The 19,518-nt window shown below is 38.7% G+C and overlaps 1 protein-coding gene across 2 annotated transcripts in view; it reads left to right on the forward strand.

Annotated features, from left to right (window-relative positions):
• LOC138765152 (lamina-associated polypeptide 2, isoforms beta/delta/epsilon/gamma-like) overlaps positions 1–19,518 on the forward strand; it is a 29,601-nt gene that overhangs the window by 2,532 nt on the left and 7,551 nt on the right. Inside the window, exons 2-5 of one of the 2 annotated variants that reach the window (XM_069941987.1) lie at positions 9,348–9,468; positions 11,013–11,093; positions 17,080–17,115; positions 18,917–18,990. In XM_069941987.1, coding sequence (XP_069798088.1) covers positions 9,348–9,468; positions 11,013–11,093; positions 17,080–17,115; positions 18,917–18,990 — 312 coding nt within the window. Of the gene's footprint in view, positions 1–9,347; positions 9,469–11,012; positions 11,139–17,079; positions 17,116–18,916; positions 18,991–19,518 lie in introns of both variants that reach the window. The other variant, XM_069941986.1, reaches the window with a different exon arrangement.

The raw sequence follows: 19,518 nt of genomic DNA on the forward strand, positions 1-19,518 counted from the left end.
ACGATTGCAGCGGTTGCAAGGGAAAATTGGTTGGTTGGGGTTGGGTGTTGGGTTTTTCCTCCTTTGCCTTTTGTCAGTGAGGTGGGCTCTGCGGTCTTCTTCAAAGGAGGCTGCTGCCCGCCAAACTGTGAGGCGCCAAGATGCACGGTTTGAGGCGTTATCAGCCCACTGGCGGTGGTCAATGTGGCAGGCACCAAGAGATTTCTTTAGGCAGTCCTTGTACCTTTTCTTTGGTGCACCTCTGTCACGGTGGCCAGTGGAGAGCTCGCCATATAATACGATCTTGGGAAGGCGATGGTCCTCCATTCTGGAGACGTGACCCATCCAGCGCAGCTGGATCTTCAGCAGCGTGGACTCGATGCTGTCGACCTCTGTCATCTCGAGTACCTCGACGTTAGGGGTGTGAGCGCTCCAATGGATGTTGAGGATGGAGCGGAGACAACGCTGGTGGAAGCGTTCTAGGAGCCGTAGGTGGTGCCGGTAGAGGACCCATGATTCGGAGCCGAACAGGAGTGTGGGTATGACAACAGCTCTGTATACGCTTATCTTTGTAAAAGAATTGGATGCTCCAAGTCTAAAAATGAAACTGCTGGACTGCATCTGTGGAAAAAGAATTAGAATAAATCTTTTAGGTCATTGTAATTTTTTCCTTGTCTGAGGTACTTAGTTTCTTTTTCTATAGGAAATATGTTTTCAAATAGTATCCCAAAGCCATTTGCTGTGAAGTCAGAGTTGTATACCACCGAAACAACTCATCTTACCTCTGTTGACCATTATATTATAGGGAGAGACCAGTAAAGGCCCCACTTCGGGCTACATCCTTCATATAGCACACAACATGCACAAGTGTGGCCTGACCAACATTTTGTACAGCTGCAGCATGACATCCCAAATCTATTCAAGTTGTTTATAGTTTTACTTCTCAATTTACTTTCTTGCCTTATCCAGATTTTGTGGGTCTAGATGTGGGTAATGAGGAGAGCAGGGGTTGACAAAAGATATTTTAGTATTGTTGCATTATTGATAGTTATGTGAATCAAAACAGCAAAAACTTTTAACATTTTCAACTTGAGTTAGATTAAGATTAATTAAATTTAAATCCGATTTGAGTTCAAGATGTGATCTATGAGGCTTCAAGACTTCTATCAAAGACCACCATGTGATATAAAGTTTGGATATTCTCATCAATATAATATGAGTAACTTGTTAAAAGTGGCAATGGAACAAGCATGTTCTCTGGTCCCTGTGAGAAAGCAAAAAACCCTTCTTCACCACATGACTACTCTTACTCCCACCCCCATTTAAAAATCATAGTTTAAAATCTAGCCCACTGCATTTTGGTCTGGTTTCCTGAAAATTGTTACCAATATGAGGGAGGAATAGGTTACGCACTTGGAAGTTAGAGTGATAACTTTCTGTGACATAAGATTTCTTTACAATATCTTCAGCTGATGATATCAGTTTCATTTCTTCATTGCTGATTTTGGGCCTCGCACTAAAGTTGAGGAACGTTGTTTTTACATTATATCTAGCTTAAGCTTTCAACTATCATCTCTAATTGGCTTGGTTCCACTTTTTCTTTCACGCCTCCTTTCACCGTTAACAAAACAGCAATACCCTTTAACCAGCTTCTTTTAAACATAGTGGTGCACACTTCCTTTTCTGTGTGAGGAACTTCTTTCAGCATGTGGAATAAAAATCCAAAGAAGCCTCGTCTCAGTTTGAAACGTTTGAAGAATAACCATTAATTAAATGGGAATTGTGTTTTCCTGGCTGGATTTATTGTGCTAAAATGAATGGCCTGTTTATTTGCTTTAAGGATTGTGTTTAGATTGATGAGCATGTTGTAATATTTTAATTCAACAGTGACATGTGTAAATTTAAAATGGCTAATTTCATTAATATTTCCTTCTATTCATCTCGTACATTTCACTCTCCTTGTTTTTTTCCATTTTGGCTTGTCTCTCATACTTCTGTAACACATTCTCAAATTAAGAGTTTGGAGTGTTGGCTAATTTGGCAGAGATTGGGAATTCATTCCATTCCCTACAATCTTAGGCTGTGCTACAGGTTTTCATTCTGTGCTGTTGGGGGGGCCTTCTGTTAATGTAATGCTCAGATCTTCCATTTCCACAAAGTTTATGAAGGTTTGATTATTTTTGGTCTTGGTGTTTAATTGGGTTAAGAATGGAGATTAAAGTCAGAACAGGAAATGTTTCTGGTCCGATATTCCAGGAGGACCCTGCAGTGACTTGGTTGTATCTTAGCCATGGACTGTTCCCCATGCTGTTGGGCATTCAAATTTGTCTTTTATAGGGTTGTAGCAGGCAAAGCGTTTCTTTACTGGTTCAATTGTGATTTGGGTATCAGTGAAGTGTGTGAGTCTTCATGATAATCCAGTAGAATTGTAATTCTAGAATTGTAATTGTTGCCATTATACATTGCTATTCCAGCATCATTGGATTTCCATATTACTAATACAGTAATTTTTCAAACTTTTGTTAAAATATTTATTCCATGACATCAGGTTATTTCAAGGAAATTTAAATCCATTGCCATAGTTGCAATGTAATAGTTGTTGGCAGGAGTTCAAGGGGTTTACCATTAGTTCTTTGTGCTGTTTGATCTTTTGAGTTCACCATAAGAACAAAGGTGAACTCCATTTAACAACATATGGAGCTAGAAGCTGTTGTTTGTTTTATGAGAGGTTGATCTTTCTGTTTTGTGAAAAGATGCAATCAAATTACGTGATTTGGGAAGAAATGCCAGAATGCCTTTGATCACAGTGAACTAACTCAGGAACAAGTTAAAAACACAATGCTAGAGAAACCCATAGTGAACTGAGTTTCTCCAGCACTGTTTTTAATTCATCCAATGTCTGCCGACTTGCGTTGTTTACTTCAAAATCAGTAACAATTGCGTGTCTTTTTTTTTCGGGTTCATGGTCACCTTATTCAAGCTGCAGTATGCCTTTATGAGAAAAAACATCTTGCGTTGAACATCTGGTATCAGCATCAAGCTCTAGTGCTAAGTATAACATGAGTGGGCATATTATGATCATGGAAGGCCCTTCTCAATTACTACAATTTTTAGGGCAGACACGAGAGTGAAAATGATGGAATCTGGAGCAAAAAAAGTTGCTGGAGAAACTTGATGGGTCAAGCAACACCTCTGAAGAGAAATGGAGAGTTGCCATTTTGTTTCTAGACCCTTCATCAAGACCGAATGTGGAGAAGGAAGATAGCCAATGTAAAAAGGAGAGGGATGGGGTGAGGGCTGGTTAAGAGGTGATTGGTGGACTGGGTGGGGTGAAGGGTGATACCAGATAGAAGAAGGGGAGGGGCCATGAAGTTGGGAAACGAAAGCAGGTGAATGATGATGACTGACAAAATGGAGAGAGAGAAAAAAAAACAGTGGGAGCCCACCTTTGTAATAGTTGATGTAAGACTAAATCCAAACTTGTTTCACCTTCCATTCCAGCAGAAAAATGCATTTATTTTAGGTTTGATTCCAACACAGTGCATAGTTTTCACTTTGAATTAAGCAGTCATTTCCTTTTTTGTGTGAGGCAAGAATTTTCAAACAAAATAATTTTGTACAGCTGGGTTTTTGGTGGGAGAAACTGTACAGGAGTCTGCTTTCTCCCCCATCCCTGAAGAATGGGGCAAAATACTAATTTGCTTGTGTTTTTTTGCACTCAAAGAAGACCTGAAATCACTCCACTGCTATTTTAGTCCTGGTGATATTCCTCAGCCCACAGACTCTGTTGATCAAAAACTGTTGCAGTCTTAGATAATCTTCCTCATTGGTGCATTATACACCCATTTTCATGTCACCCACAAAATTGCTAATCATGCCACCTACATCCCATGCAAAGGACAGCAAGGTTAGCAAATTGGTGAACACCATGCTGTTACAGCACCAGTGACCTGGGTTAAAATGGCACTAATCTGTAGGAATTTGTATGTTTTTCCTGGGTCTGTGTGGGAGTGAAGTTTATAAGTTAATTGGTGTATTTGGGCTTGTGGACCAGAAGGGCCTGTTACCATGTTGTAGAACTAAATTTTAAATTTAAAATCCCACCACCAATCCCTGTGGCATACAACTTGTCACAGATCTCCCATTTGGACAAACAAACTTCTATCATGACCCTATGAGTCCTTTTTTGTATTCATTTATCTTGCTAGTCCTGGATCCCATGCTATTGATTTTCTAGATGAGCCTGCCATGTGTTACCTTGTAATGTCTATAATGTCTACTACCCTGCCCTCGTCAATTTTCTCAATCAAGTTCTTGAGATACTATTTCTTGTGCACAAAGCCATGCTGGCTTTCCCCAATCAGTTCTTGCTTTTCCAAATGCTGATGAATCCTGTATCTCAGGATCCCCCTCCAATAACTTGCCCAATACTAATTGGTCTCGTAATTTTTCTTGTAGCCTTTCTAAAATGCTTTACATTCGTCACCTTCCAGTCTTCTGGCAACTCACCCATGCCTAGCAAATAAACACATATCTCTGGGATATCAGAAGGTTTTTTTTCCTGGCTTCCTGCAATATCCAACTCAGAATTGAGCATAAACTATTGATCTGGATAGGAAACTTGCTCAGAAGTAAAAGGTGATATTAATAATGGATAGTAGGCAGGTGCTCATTAGGATGTCCTGCAAAGATTACTTTTGGAGTCTTGACTATTCACCATACTTATAAATGACTTTAGAGTACAAACTCTCATTTCCTGATGTTTGTTACAAGAATTTATATGGAAGCATATTTTTCAGAGGTGTTAATAGATTTGGCAAATGAATTTTGGTGTGAGCAAATACAAAACTATTCACCTTGCTCCAAAAAATGCATAATCTAAATTTAACACTGTGAGCAATGGAGGCACAAAGAATCTGGTAATTGCATGTACTTCATGATGAGAAACTGTATTATGATGTCTCAAAATAGTGAAATGCTAGCCTTTGTGTTAAGACTAGACCATAAAAGGATCAAAGTATGTTGCAGCTACACAATGCTTAGTTGCTCTACAACTGCAGAATTGAATAGTTCTCAGCACCAGACCTCAGGAAGAATTTTTCAGCCTTGCAAACTGCTTCTTGGGACCAAATGGCCAACTTACTACTGTGCTCAGTTTTAAATTTTCCAACTACCTTTCTTTTAAGAGCCCAAACAATAGTTTAATGCATTTAAATAAGTCTTCCAAATTGAGGTAAGTGTTGGAGAGCTTTTTCTGGCAGTACATTTCTTTTGCTGCCTCTTTTTCCAGGACTCATCCAAGGCCCAGGACCTTTGAAGCTGTTATCCCTAAATGGGCATCCATGCTTTTGACGAGCTAAATCTTGAGATCAGATTTAAGACTGCATATCTATCACAGACCTACTTGAAGCTAATCATCTTTTCTAGCTCTAAAAGTGAGCCTAATTTCAACCTCATTTATTGATTTCATTTCTATTTCCCTGGATTTGTTCCTTGTATCAGAATAGTCCAGTGAAAATGTAATTTGTACGTGTTTAAACTGTTGAGTTGAATTATTTCAGTGTTGAAATTTTAACTTGTGGCTTTTGTTCCTTTAAAACTCCTACATTTTTGCTTCTCTGTACTAACGATTGAATGATTAAGTTAAATTCCACCTCTTAAGTCAATATCAGTTTTACTTATCAGAACCATAGGGTGCATGGTTATTTTAGTAATGGTGATTCTCCATACTTGAGTATTTAGTTACCATGTGGTTCCAGTGCCATTCTGCTGGCCTTGCAAAAGATTGAAATGTTTTGCGAGTGTACAGAATTGAAGTATGTATGTGAATCTTAGAAGGCCATCTCTCAAGATCATAGAATATATATTTTCATTCTAATTTTTTTGGTTCTAATGTTAATGATGAAGCCAGCATCGGAGCCACAGACTCTTCAGCAGGTGGGGCAAGTAGCTGACAGCAAGCAGCTGAGTAGTTTGTAAGGCAGCTAGTTCCCTCCTTTCACCATTTACTGAAGTGTTCCTAACACATGGCTTTGAGTTTATTCATTATTCGGGTAATACTCTTCTCCAGGAATTCTGAAAAATCAGTGGGAATGTTGAATTTCTTCAAGGAAGACTTGAGTACTGTCCATAGATGATCTCTTTCCATGACAGAATAGAGTGCTGTTTCAGGGACCTGGTCTTGGGTAGGCTCACAATATACCCACACCTTCCCCCTCTTCTTAATGAGTTCTGCGCATGCCATGATGTTGAACTCTTCTTCCACTTTTTCTGTCTCCATGCTTACTTCCACAACCACAATTCTCCACCACCCACTAAGATCCCTTCTCCCACTTTAAAATGTCTTCCTCCTCCTGGACATCTTGTTCCGTCAGGTCTTCTACCTGCTCTGGACCTTTATATTTCCAATTGCCACAATGACATCAACCGTGTGGACTTCACTACTTCCCTTACTCATTCCAATCTCACCACCTCTGAACACCCGGCCATTCTCTCCACACTAATCCAAACCTCGCCATCAAACCTGCAGACAAGAGTGGTGCTATTGTAGTCTGGCGCACTAACCTCTAGCTAGCCAAAGCCATAAAATGACACTCAGACACCTCCTCTTTCTTATCTCTCCAACAGGAACCCACCAAAACTCATCGAACCACTCATACACCATCTCTGAACTCGTCACTTCCCTTCTCTTCCATTTTTGCCACCTACTACATGATCCTGCCACTAGACACATATTTCCCCCTCCACCTTCTGCGGGTACTGCTCCCTTCGTGACTCTGCTGTCCACTCCTCCTTCCCCACCAATCGTCCTCTTGGGATTTACCCTGTGACCTCAGGAGATGCTCCACGTGCCCACGTCTCCTCTCAGCAAATTTCGGAGCCCCCAAACAGTCCTAAGTGAAGCAACGTTTTACTCGTGAATCTGCAGGGATCATCTACTGTGATCTCGCTGTGGACTCCTCTACATTGGAGAGACTGGATGAAGACTGGGAGATCACTTTGAGCACCTCAGGTCTGACCACCACAATAGTGGGGATCTCTCACTGGCCACCCATTTCAATTCTCTATCCCATTCCCTTGCTGACACGTCTGTCCATGTTCTCATGTACTGCCAGACTGAGACCACCCGTAAATTGGAGGAACACCTCATCTTCTTACTGGGCACCCTCCAACCAGATGGTATTAATGTTGACTTATTTGGTTTTCATTTAAACATCTCTTCCCCTGTCGTCCTCTGTTTCCTGTTTCCTTTTGCACAGACATGATAAATACTACCTAGTCCCGTTTCCTATCCAATAAACACCTTTTGTTGGTCTGGATTCCTTCCCATTGTTTGAATTCTGAGACTTTTTTTATATATTTTTTTTTTATTTTTCACACCATAAATCACAATAGCCATGATATACACTTTTTCTTTTCCACACATTTACAGTGTCTTTTTCTCCCCCCTCCTCCCAAGCCACCCCCCCACCCCCCCCCCCTCATCCATTTTAGGTATACAATCTAGGTTGCATTAATTCAGTCAGACAATGTTGTCATTCAACAAAAATACACCAGAAATTCTACTGAGTCCATTCTTTTCTTTTCTTCTCCTTCCATCAACTTAGGTAATGTTTGTTCCCGGTAGGTTTTCGCTATTGTATTTAATGTAAGGCTCCCATACTTGTTCGAATATTTCAATATTATTTCTTAAACTATATGTTATTTTTTCTAATGGAATACATTTATTCATTTCTATATACCATTGTTGTATTTTCAAATTATCTTCCAATTTCCAGGTTGACATAATACATTTTTTTGCTACGGCTAGGGCTATCTTGACAAATCTTTTTTGTGCATCTTCCAAGTCAATTCCAAATTCTTTATTTTTTATGTTACTTAGGAGAAAGATCTCTGGATTCTTTGGTATATTGTTTTCTGTTATTTTATTTAATATCTGATTGAGATCCTCCCAAAATTTTTCTACTCTCTCACATGTCCAGATTGCATGAATTGTTGTTCCCCTTTCTTTTTTACATCGAAAACATCTATCAGATACTGTTGGGTCCCATTTAATTAACTTTTGCGGTATAATGTATAGTCTGTGTAACCAATTATATTGTATCATTCGCAGCCTCGTATTTATTGTATTTCTCATCTTTCCAGAACATAATTTCTCCCATGCTTCCTTTTTTATCTTTATATTTAAATCTTGTTCCCATTTTTTGTTTAGTTTTACCATTTGTTTCTTGCAGTTTGATATACAATTCTGAGACTTTCTGATGTATCCTGCTTCTGCCTTTTTTTTTCCTTGAACGGCTCTGGCCCAAAATGTCGACAATATATCTATAGATGCTGAGAAGACCAGTTGAGTTGCTCCAGCATTTCAATGTGTTTACCATGGTCATAATATTGCCATGGGGCTATTGTTCTAGGAGAGCAAATGATGTTAGTTTGCTTGTCCTTTCAGGATTTAATTTGTAGTGTTAATGACATAAGAAGTAATACAAATTTATTTTCTCATTGTTTGCCCCTTGGAGCTTATTAACCAATTTTACAACTGGTATCATCACCAAAAATTACATTTTGATATTTTAAATGCATTTGTGTGCATTTTTTCCCCCACAAAAGGCCTCTCTTGTACACAATAGATTTTGATTATTCTGTCAATAAAGTAATGATATACATTCTGATCAACTGATTGAGAAATGCTCGATCTTTTCTCTTTTGAGGCTTTAATGTTTTGTTTCTTGTTGTCCATTTGTAGGGTTTTTTTGGTTGCAATTGCTGAATAGAATGTAATGCTGAATAATTCAGCTACATCAAATTTTAAATATTTGGTGCAATTTATTGAAAGATAAACACAGCCTCATGTACCATAGAACAGTACAACACAGTACACGCCCTTTAGCCCTCAATGTTGTGCCGACCCATGTATTCCATTTTTTTAATATAAAGTACTAAGTCCTCCCTACCCCATAACCCCCTCTTGTTTCATTTAAGAGTCTCTTAAAAATGCCCCCAATGTTTCCACTTCCACCACCATTCCCAATTAATAATGAAAAATAAGGCTTTTGGTTTATGGTACAATTATTGAATGTAGTGTATGGAATATATTTTTTAATACATTATCTAAATTTCAAATGTTGCAGCCTAAATTTTAACAATATTTGGCTGCTTCTGTTTGCATTAGTGGTCATTGCAGGGTAATCGTACTATCTCGTATTATGGGTTGTGCTATATATTTGCAAAACTTCTAGAAATTACTTTGAGCTAGATTCCTCTACTTTTTAATCAACTTTCATTGTTCGAAGGTAGTTTATTTTATGGGTTATTTTAGAGAGTTTGTAAGAAATAAACGTTCAATTTGCCTTTTCCTTTTAACTTAGGAACTACCCAAGTTGACAGAAGCTAAAGATAATTATACAAATATGAATGTTACACAGCTGAACGATGAAGAATTGAAAGAGCAGCTCATAATGCATGGGGTTACACCTGGTCCAATTGTAGGTAAGTACAAAATTGGAAGTCTTTCTTCTCCACCCCCTACCACCCTCTCCTTATACACATGTTCACACCTTTGTTGTAATAAAATTATGATGTCAACATGCTCAGAATTTTGGTGATTTTCTAAACTATTGAATATTGTTCTGATAGATTCACTCACACTTTTAATTTACTTTATTATACTGCTGAGTAACATTAAACTCATCTAGTTCACTATAAAGTTTAAAGGATGTGCAGGGAATGGGACCCTGGTGATATGAAGTGTGCGTGTGAATGGGAACCCAGTGAGTTTAAAATGAGTGTGGAAAAAATGAAATGGATGCCAAAAATTCATGGTTTCTGATAATTCAGACAGTTTATTATTGGAATTTTATTGGCCACAACCACAATTAAGTCTTTGCTGTTCAAATTCTTGTTTTCCCTTTGTATTGTCGTTTTACCGTTGTCTATCTGTGTATAGATCTGAGGCATTTTCTCTTTCCACACCCCCCTCCAAACCAGCATCATTTGGAACTCTGTTTAAAACCTGGTTACTTATTGGTCACATATTCTAATATTTTTTTTAATTTGTATTAAGTATTGTAATTGTGCTGGTTACATGTTTGTAAGGCATCTTGAGGTTTTTTTTTACTATATTAGAAATGCAGATTTTAAAATTGAGTAGAACTAAAATAGAATGATATCAGTTAATAACTTCTAAGCTCTTCTGTAATTAGCAAGTGGTAGGCTGAGATTATTATGACATGTAGTTGAAGTTGATTGTGCATGTTTTTTAATGTAATTTTTTTCAGCATTGTTGTGTTCTTTTATTAATTTTCTATGCTTCTCATATCAGCAATTGAAAATTCACCTTTTTAAAAAAAAAAGCTTCAGAAAAAGCTCAGAGCTTATCACTTCCTGATTTTTTTTAATGTAACTGGAAAGTATATTGACTAGTTGTATCATGGCTTGGTTTGGCTATTTGAGTACCCAGGAATGCAGAAGGTAGCAAACTTTGCCAAGTCCATTCCAAAGATGTTGAAGGTTAGTAGGGCATTGGTCACATGGCCTTTTGTGGTAGTGTATGTTGAAATTAAATTAAAATAGGCTCCAATCTCTCATCTATTGAATATATCTATGTGAGATGCTACCTCAAGAAGGCAGCCAGCATCATTAAGGATGTTTTTTTGCTAATGGCTCTCAGGGTCTTTAACCCTCTCTTTTCTATCCTAGTCGTAAACTACTTCCGGAACCACAAAAATATTAGTCTGTGCTATTGAAACGCACTTTGTTTTTCTTGAACAACTGTAATTGTGAATATTTATTATTTATCTTTTATATTTGTTATCTCTTTCTGTGCAAGAGTAATGTTATGCATATTATTATAGTACTTTTGGAAAAAATACATGTTTGGCTGCAGCAAGTAAGAAATTGAGTGTATATGTACATTATATTTGCGTGTAGACAATAAACTCCATTCTAGCTGTAGCCATTTTTCTAGATTCTACTTCAGTGCTTTTTTTTTTAAAGCAGTCATTTTGTATTCACTCTCTTCTAATTTCATGTAGCCACTACTCGGATGGTTTATGAGAAGAAACTCCTGAAGTTGATGGGACAGAGTCCAGCTGTATCCCCACCCAAGCAAAATGGTACTGGAGACGTTGATCAATACTCAGATAGTGAAGAGGAAGAAGGTAAAAATGGAAATCGGTGGTTTCTGGGTTTCCTGTTTACATTCCTCCTCAACGGGTTGTGAAACATCTCTGAAAAGATCAATGGATGCACTTTTTTTAAACTACAAAACTGTCCTTAAATTGAAATACTAACTTATTTTAATTTCCACAGATGCTTACCATCTGCTTGCTTGCTATGTTTTTCTGCCACTGTCCATTTTTAAAAAATTTTTGATCTGTGTGAGCTTGCATTTAGAATACAGAAATAAAATTGTAGAAAAGCTGGCAATGCACAGCAGATCAAGTGGCATCTAAATTGGAAATGTTGGTCAGTTTTTCTTCTATGACTCTCCCTTCAATAGAGGAGAGTCTGTTTGAAGGAGCAGAAGTCTGTGCAAATGAGGTAAAACCTTTCGTTGCGTCAATGTTCAATTTTTTTTTAATATCTCGCTACTTTTATTCTTCCTTCTTTGGAAGTGAGGTGTTTTGCCCCAAGTCCTTCTGCAGGCAAGTGTCACCTTCCAAATATTTCAGTTAAATTGGCATTAGTTGCAGCAGGCAGTTCTGTAAAGAAATAATTCCTTCAAATGTAAAGTTGTTCCTCAGAAGTTGGCTTTTTTTTGTGTGTGTAACCAATGTCACTTAACAAGTTTTGTTAAAGCAATGTGTACTTACATTATTTCTTAAAATAAGGCAGCTAGCAAATTGTTGCTGAATGAATTCTGTTACTTTGGAGGCTAACCTGCAAACAATCTCTTGCTGTGTAGCGCTCTCACTATAATGCTCTGAAGGATCAGTTTGGGTTATGAAATATGGCTTGAATTCTTGAACAAAGGAAGTAGGAACAGGAGTAGGCCAGAAATGGCCCATTGAGCCTACTCCGCCACACAATAAGATCATGGTTGATCTAATTTATGATCTAACTCCACCTACCTACCTTCTCCCCATATCCCCTAATTCTTCTATCATGTAAAAATTTATCTAACCGAATTTTAAATACATTTAATGAAGCAGTCTCAACCACTTCCCTGGATAGAGAATTCCAAACATTCACTACTCTCTGGGAAAAACTATTTTTCCTCATCTCTGTCCTAAATCTACGCCCCCAAATCTTGAGACTGTGTCCTCTCGTTTTAGTTTCTGCGGCCAGCTCAAAAAAACTTTCCTACATCTATCCTATCCATACCCTTCATAATCCTATATGTTTCTATAAGATCTCCTCTCATTGGACAAAAGTCCAGGACTAGTAGTAAATTCTTGTTGTGTGGATTGGAAAGGTTTAATTTAAATCTTGAGTATTTTGCCTGAATAAACTTGAATAATGTAAAGCTGATTAAATAGACTTGTAGGCATGCTATACCACCACCACCACCTGTTTAGAACTTTTTAGGAATAATAATACTGCTGGATTTGCAATAAGAACTCCCAATTCATCAAATTAATAATTGTTTTTGTTTCCAGAAATGTTCTTTGTCTTCTTCTGCAGGGATTGAAGAGGGATACTTGTGAAAGGTTTAAATACTTGTACCTAGTCTAAATTATGAGGTGGTTTACTATTATCGCGTCTCTGCATTGCAATGTCACGCAAGTAAATCTAGTGCAATATAAATTATCTCAAGTATTAAAAAAAAAAGAACCACCACTGCACACCCCTGTCCCCTGATGATAGTTTCCTGTCCATATCTCAGGATAACTTGGGCTGCCTTCAGGAGAGTGAATCTGTGGAAAGCATCTGGTCCAGACGGAGTACCTGGCCGAGTATTAAAACTCTTTGCTGACCAACTTACCAACGTATTCACTGGTATCTTCAACATCTCATTTCAGCATGGTACCCACCTGTTTCAAACAGGTGTTAATTGTACTGGTGCCAAGGGAGAGTGTGGTAACCTGCCTAAATGACTATCAACCAGTGGCACTCACGACTACAGTAATGAAGTGTTTTGAAAGACTAGTGTTAAGCATTGATGTGGATCTGTTCTAATTCGCTTATAGCAACAGGTCTAGGGCAGATGTCACCTCACTGGCTCTACACAAAGCCCTGAAACACCTGGACTGCAAAGATACTCTTTATTGACTACAGTTTGGCATTTAACACAAACATCCCCTCAAAAATTATCAGCGAACTCCAAGACCCGGCACTCAGCATCTCACGATGTAATTGGATCATTGATTTCCTTAACTACAGTCCATAATCAGTGAGGATTGGTAAGAACACCTCCACAATCTCCAGTACCAGAGTAGCACGGGGCTGCTTTCTTAGTCCATTGCTCGACTTGCTTTACACCCATGACTTTGTGGCTCGGTACAACAATAACACCATCTACAAATTCACTGATGATACTACAGTAGTGGGTTGTATAAAAAGAGGTGGCGAGTCATCTTACAGGAGAGAGATTAAAAATTTGGCCAAATGGTGCACCAACAATGATACCAAAAACAAGGAGCTGATTGTAGACTTCAGGAAGGGAAAACCAATTGTGTACAATCCAGGGACCAGAGGTGGAGAGGTTGGGCAAATTTTAAGTTCTTGGGAGTCACTATCTCAGAGGATCTTTCCTGGACACCTCTACTTCCTTAGGAATTTGCAGAGGTTTGATATGACACCAGAAACCCTGGCAAATTTGTACAGATGTTTGGTAGAAAGTGCTGACCAGCTGCATCCCCATCTAGTATGAGAAAGCCAATACCCCTGAGCATAGAGCCCTCCAAAAGGTAATAGACACAGCCTAGGACGTCGTAGGCAAAACACTCCCCTCCATCGAGAACATCTACAGGGAAAGCTGCCATCGGAGACCAGCAGCAATCATCAAGGATGCACACCACCCAGCACATGCTCTGTTCAATGCTGCTACCATCAGGACTCATACCACCAGGTTCAGGAACTCCAGCTACCCCTCCACCATCAGACTGCTCAATAAATCAGGGACTCTTAATTTTGCACTTTATTTTTTTCTCTGTATTGCACAGTCAGTTGGTTTATATTTCTTCATTTGTTTACATGTGTACGTTGAGTACAGTTTTTCTTTTGCACTACCAATAAGTGGTCATTCTGCCTCATTTGCAGGAAAAAGAATCTTGGGGATGTATATAATGTTCTGTATATACTCTGACAATAAATCTAAAATCTGAACTGAAGCACTTTGTCATATTAAATCTAAGCTTGAGCTTGGGATCATAAATTTAAGCAATTTACTAAGATTGCCCATTGAGACTTTCTGACGTCATCTAGCTGTACAGCATTCCCTGACTGATGCTGTCGCTGCTTATCTGCATGCGAAACTAGGCTGCAATTTTTTTTACCTCTAGGCTTAACTATTCCAATGCAGTGCTGGCATATACACAAGGTCATTAGAAATGGCTCCTGTTCTAAATCTAGTTTTCCCAGCTCCTTTTGCCACCCGTTAAGGCAAATACGAGATCTTAAAATTCTCCTCGTCGTTTTCAGATATCTCTAAGATATCCACGCCCTTCAAAGTGTCTGCAATGATGCCCTTTTGAACATTCCTGAATTGGCCTACCATAAGACATAGGAGCAGAACCAGGTGATGCTGCACACTGATTCTGCTCCATCATTCCAATCGTGCCTTGTGCATTTTTCCTCTCAAGCCCACTATTTACTCTTGTAAGCTTCACCTTCAGTAACCGTCTAACCTCTTTATTTTTTCAATTTTTCACTGCTTCTTAAAATCTACCATTTTGACTAAGCTACTGGTTATCTGCTGAAGTATCTCAGGACTTAGTATCTCAGATTATTCTAGCACTTGTAGTCTTTTGTATCCACTTTTTGCCCCATCTTGTCCACTCTTAACTTCACTCTCAATGACTTGTTTTTCTCCACTTGCACCTGTCCCCATTTCTTTTTCTTGCCTCTCTCACCTTGTCTGGTAATGCCAATATCAGCCTCCACCTCCTCATTTGTCCATCATCCTTCAGCTTTCTTCCTCACACCCTTGTCCCCTACAAGGATTCTATTCCCTTCTCCTAATTTCTCCGTCTCCGCTGCATCTGTCCCCAAGATGAGGTCTTCCAGATCATGATCTGAAATGTCTGCCTTCTTTCACCAACATGGTTTCCCCTCCACTACCATCAACTCCACCCTCACCCGCATCTCCTCCATTTCACACTCCTCTGCCCTGGCCCAGATGCAACAAACACAGGATTCCCGCTATCCTTACCACTAGCCTCTGCATCCAACACATTATCCTCTGGAATTTCTGGCACTTACAACAGGATCACACTACCAGACACATCTTTCCCTCTTCTCCCATCTCTGCCTTCTGTAGGAACTGCTTCCTCAGATTCTCTTGTGCACTCATCCCTCCCAACCAATTTCCTCCTGCCCCCCAGCACCTTCCCCTGTGGCTGCAAAAGGTGCCACACATTCCCACACCTCCCTCACCACAGTCCAGGGCCCCAAACAGGCCTGATTTACTGCATCTGGTGTTCCCTTTATGGCCTTATCTCTATATCGGAGAGACTGGGCGCAGACTGGGAGATCACTTCACTGAGCATCTTTGCTCTGTTCACAGCAGTTACAGGTACCTCCCAATGGCCAATCATTTTAGTTCTGTGCCCCACTCCCATGCTCACATCTGTCCGTGGTTTCAAGTACTATCCCACCAAGACTACCCACAAATTGGAGGAACAACACCTGATTTTCAATCTGAATACACTCCAGCTAGATGGTATTAACATCGACTTCTGGTTTCTGCTAACCTGCTCTCCTTTCTTCTTCCCCCAGTCTTATTTCCCTTTCCTCTCTATTCACCTAGCCATCCCTCCTCTGCTGTGTCCTCCTTCCCTTCTCAAACTATTGCCTCCTGCCTTTGGGACTATGATCCTTGCTTTGATGAAAGCCTTTGGTATATAAAACACTGTTTGACCTGCTGAGTTTCTCCAGCATTGTGTTTTTTACATCCTTCACCCCTACCTAGTTCACCAATCCCCTATTGGCTCTTGTCCAATCCCTCTCACCCTACTTGTATCAGACATACTATCTCTTCTGAGTCTTGACGAAGTGTTCCAACCTAAAAATCAACACTTCCATTTGTACCGCAGATGCTGCTTCATGCTCTGAGTTCTTTCAGCAGATTGTTATTTGATCCATATTCCAGGATCTGCCGTTTCCTGTGTGTCATGAAATCTCCTTTTATTTCTTAGAGTTAGATTTTAACTGATAATACTCCATAAGGTGGCATGGGATGATTTATGTTGAAGGTACTATACAAATAGATTTTGTTGATATTAATGATATGAATAAGTGTCTTATTTAAAGATTAAAAATTAGTATAAGGAACAATAATTTTTTTGTTTGGAATTGTATTAGCTAAAAATAGAATCCTTGCCTGAGCTGGTATTATATTCACAATGGAGTCTTGCCAAGTAGGATAAAGTTCTTGCAGATTAACAATAGTGTTACATACAATTGGACATGTTACTTAAAAGGGGGAATAAAATCCTGTACCAGATCATCTCCATGCAACCTAAAGTTTGGAATTCCCAGTGCCCATCAAGTTATTGAATGCATTCATCAGTTGTTGCCAGAATGGAAGTGACAGTAAAATTGGGGTGGTGTCCTTGAGTTGGCCACTATAAAGTATGCAGAACTTTAAATTCACAAGTGGACTTCTAAGCTTTTGCAGTTCTTTCTTGACATTTTAAATTTTTTTTTTTCAAGATTTTCCTTGTATTGGTTGTTTAAAATGGCAAACATACTTTTGTGGGCTTTCAAACTAGAGATTGTGGAATGGAGTATTTATTTAGCATTTTGATGTATTACATGTATGAAAGTACCTCAAATATTCTGAGTTTGATCATTTCTTAAGTGATTCAAATACTGTATTCATATCTGCCAGAATTCCCGACATTAACTCAAATATTTATTGTGAGTTTCAACTTGATAAAAGTTTTAATTTGTTTTTCTAAAATTGATTAAGTCACAAAATTGTAATTCGTGTTGCAGATATTCCTCCTGAAGGCTCCACACACAATAAAGTTGGTAAGTTGCAGTTGGGTATGGTGTTGGCAGGTCAAAAGTATTTTATTTCCTTGGTGTTTCTGTCAGCTTGAACCAACAATCCTGCTACTATCAATAGATTTCCTCCTTCCCCAAATTTGAAAATGTGGAGAATACGATAAGCAATTGAGTGAGGTCGAAGGAAAATGCTGCTCTTTCCAGTATGTTTCAAGTTTCAGCACCCACATCCCTAAAAATTAATATGAAAAAACAAATGTGCACTTGTTAAACTGCATTGTTTTGATCTTAAGGAAGGAATGGGATATGGAGACCCTCAGTATAGTAAATAATTTGTTTATTACTGTTTGATATGGAAAACTACAAGCTGACAAGTCTTTGTTCCGTTTTGAATTTATGAAAAATTCCTTTTTTGTATCCCAAAGAACCATATAATTTAGTTCCTAATTTTGACCAGTACCAGTGATTTTTATCTACTGTTGTTTAATTTTTGAAATTATGATAATTTAGATATTTCTGATTTGTGTCACTGCATTGAGTAATACAGGTGCCTAACAATTAATCTGGGATTCCAAACAGTGGCAACCTCCAAAATTCGGCACTTTTTTGGTAGATGATATCTGCTCATCAAAGATGCTACATAATGGGAATTTCTCGGAATATTCCTGCAATGCTGGCTGTGTATTTTAAAAGAAAAAAATTCCAGGTAGGAATTGGAGACCATTCCCGTCAGGAATATTTCCTGCGGCAGCCCCAGATATTTTTGAAGCCAGCCTGCAATCTAAACTGAACTGTAGGCTGTCCGCAACAATATGCTAATGAATACGTCCAGTCGCCCCCATCCCCCCCCAGCCATCTGTCTGTTGCCCCGCCTCAGCCGTCCGTTGGTCACTATCCCACACCCGCCCCTGGCTGTCCGTGGGCCCCCCCCCCCCAATCTAACTCCTGAAAAACAGTAGGGGTGCAGTGCTGCCGAACCCAGAGTTCACCAGAGCACTGGGTCATGGTTACAGGCTCAATGCAGCAGCAATGGCCATCGTCATTACGCATACCCCCCAGTGCCAGAGCAGTTCTGGCTGTGGGGGATTATGGGAAAGGAAGATGGCCATTGATCCCTCATTGAGTCAGATGCTCAAGGCCAAGAGTCACCATTCCACTGAAGGTAAGAGAGGGCACCATTGAGGGTGGGGGCAGAGATGACGGATGAGGGAAGGGGGTCTTAGGCAGTTTTTGAAGTTTTACTTTAAAATAAAAACAACATGCTAGTGATATTATGGTTTTTATTTATCTAAATTAATTTAACATTCTGTGCCCCCTCTTTTGCGCTATTTTGAAACATTACATTTGCTTAAAGGAATCATTTTAAAATGATTCCAAACAATGATAGGTGTATGGTCCATACGATCTCAGATAAAAGGTTAGGCACCTGTATAGGTGATCCACTATCAAGGAGCACTTAATATTCCAGTAGCTTGACCTTAATGTAGGGCTCATAGTTTTGGCAAGTAGATGCTCACTTCTGATAGGTGCCTTGAAGCGATTTAAATGTTTTAAACTTCTCTGGTTAGCTAAATGTGCACATTATTTATTTTATCTGCCAAAGTATTTGCTGTAGAGCCTTGATTTCAAAAATGGCCTTGCTTAATTCTATTGTCACTTCAGAGAGAGTACATTAGGAGTTACCTCATTGGCATGAGCCACTAATTCTGAAGTTGATTCCTGACTTTTAGAATATTGTTACTGAGAGCAATACAAATAAATTTCCAGTTTTGCTTTTATTCAAATTTTTTTCAAATTGTGCTTCAGATTTTGTTTGTCTTTTTAGATTCTTCATATCAAAGATACAGTACATCAAATGTCTCTATCACTGATGCTCAAAGCAAATCGAGACAAATTCAGGTAATTATGTACATAATTCAGTGATGTACCATGATCTGCTCTCTGATGAATTCTTTCTACTCTGTATTATCTATGAAAATTTCTAAAATTGACCAGTTCTTCAAAGAAAATATGTGAATGGAAGCTGAGAAAGAAAGCACTTTTGTTTGCAAACCAAAAAAGGTATGTGTTTTCTTCATTGCAAATATACCTTTGGGTATTTTGAAAATATTATTTGAAATATTTTTAAAATCCTTAAGTTTTGGGCAATAATCATTCAAATCAAAGCAGAGAATGAAAATTTCAGTAAGTTGCACAGGTGAAGCAATAATGTTGGAATCACTTGTGTTCACAATTTATTCAAATGATTTGATTCAGAAAGTAGAATATCTTTAAGAGGGCATAAAGGTAAATCAGTATAGTTTAATACTGAAAATGACTGTGTTAAACAGATGGTAATAAATCCAGAAATAATCACTTAGAAAATTAAATTTTGAAAGGGTTAAGCACAAGATTTTGCGATTTGATAAGAATAGGTGGATCCCATAC

Source organism: Narcine bancroftii, chromosome 5 (assembly GCF_036971445.1).
Source record: "Narcine bancroftii isolate sNarBan1 chromosome 5, sNarBan1.hap1, whole genome shotgun sequence".
In the NCBI taxonomy this organism is placed as follows: domain Eukaryota; kingdom Metazoa; phylum Chordata; class Chondrichthyes; order Torpediniformes; family Narcinidae; genus Narcine; species Narcine bancroftii.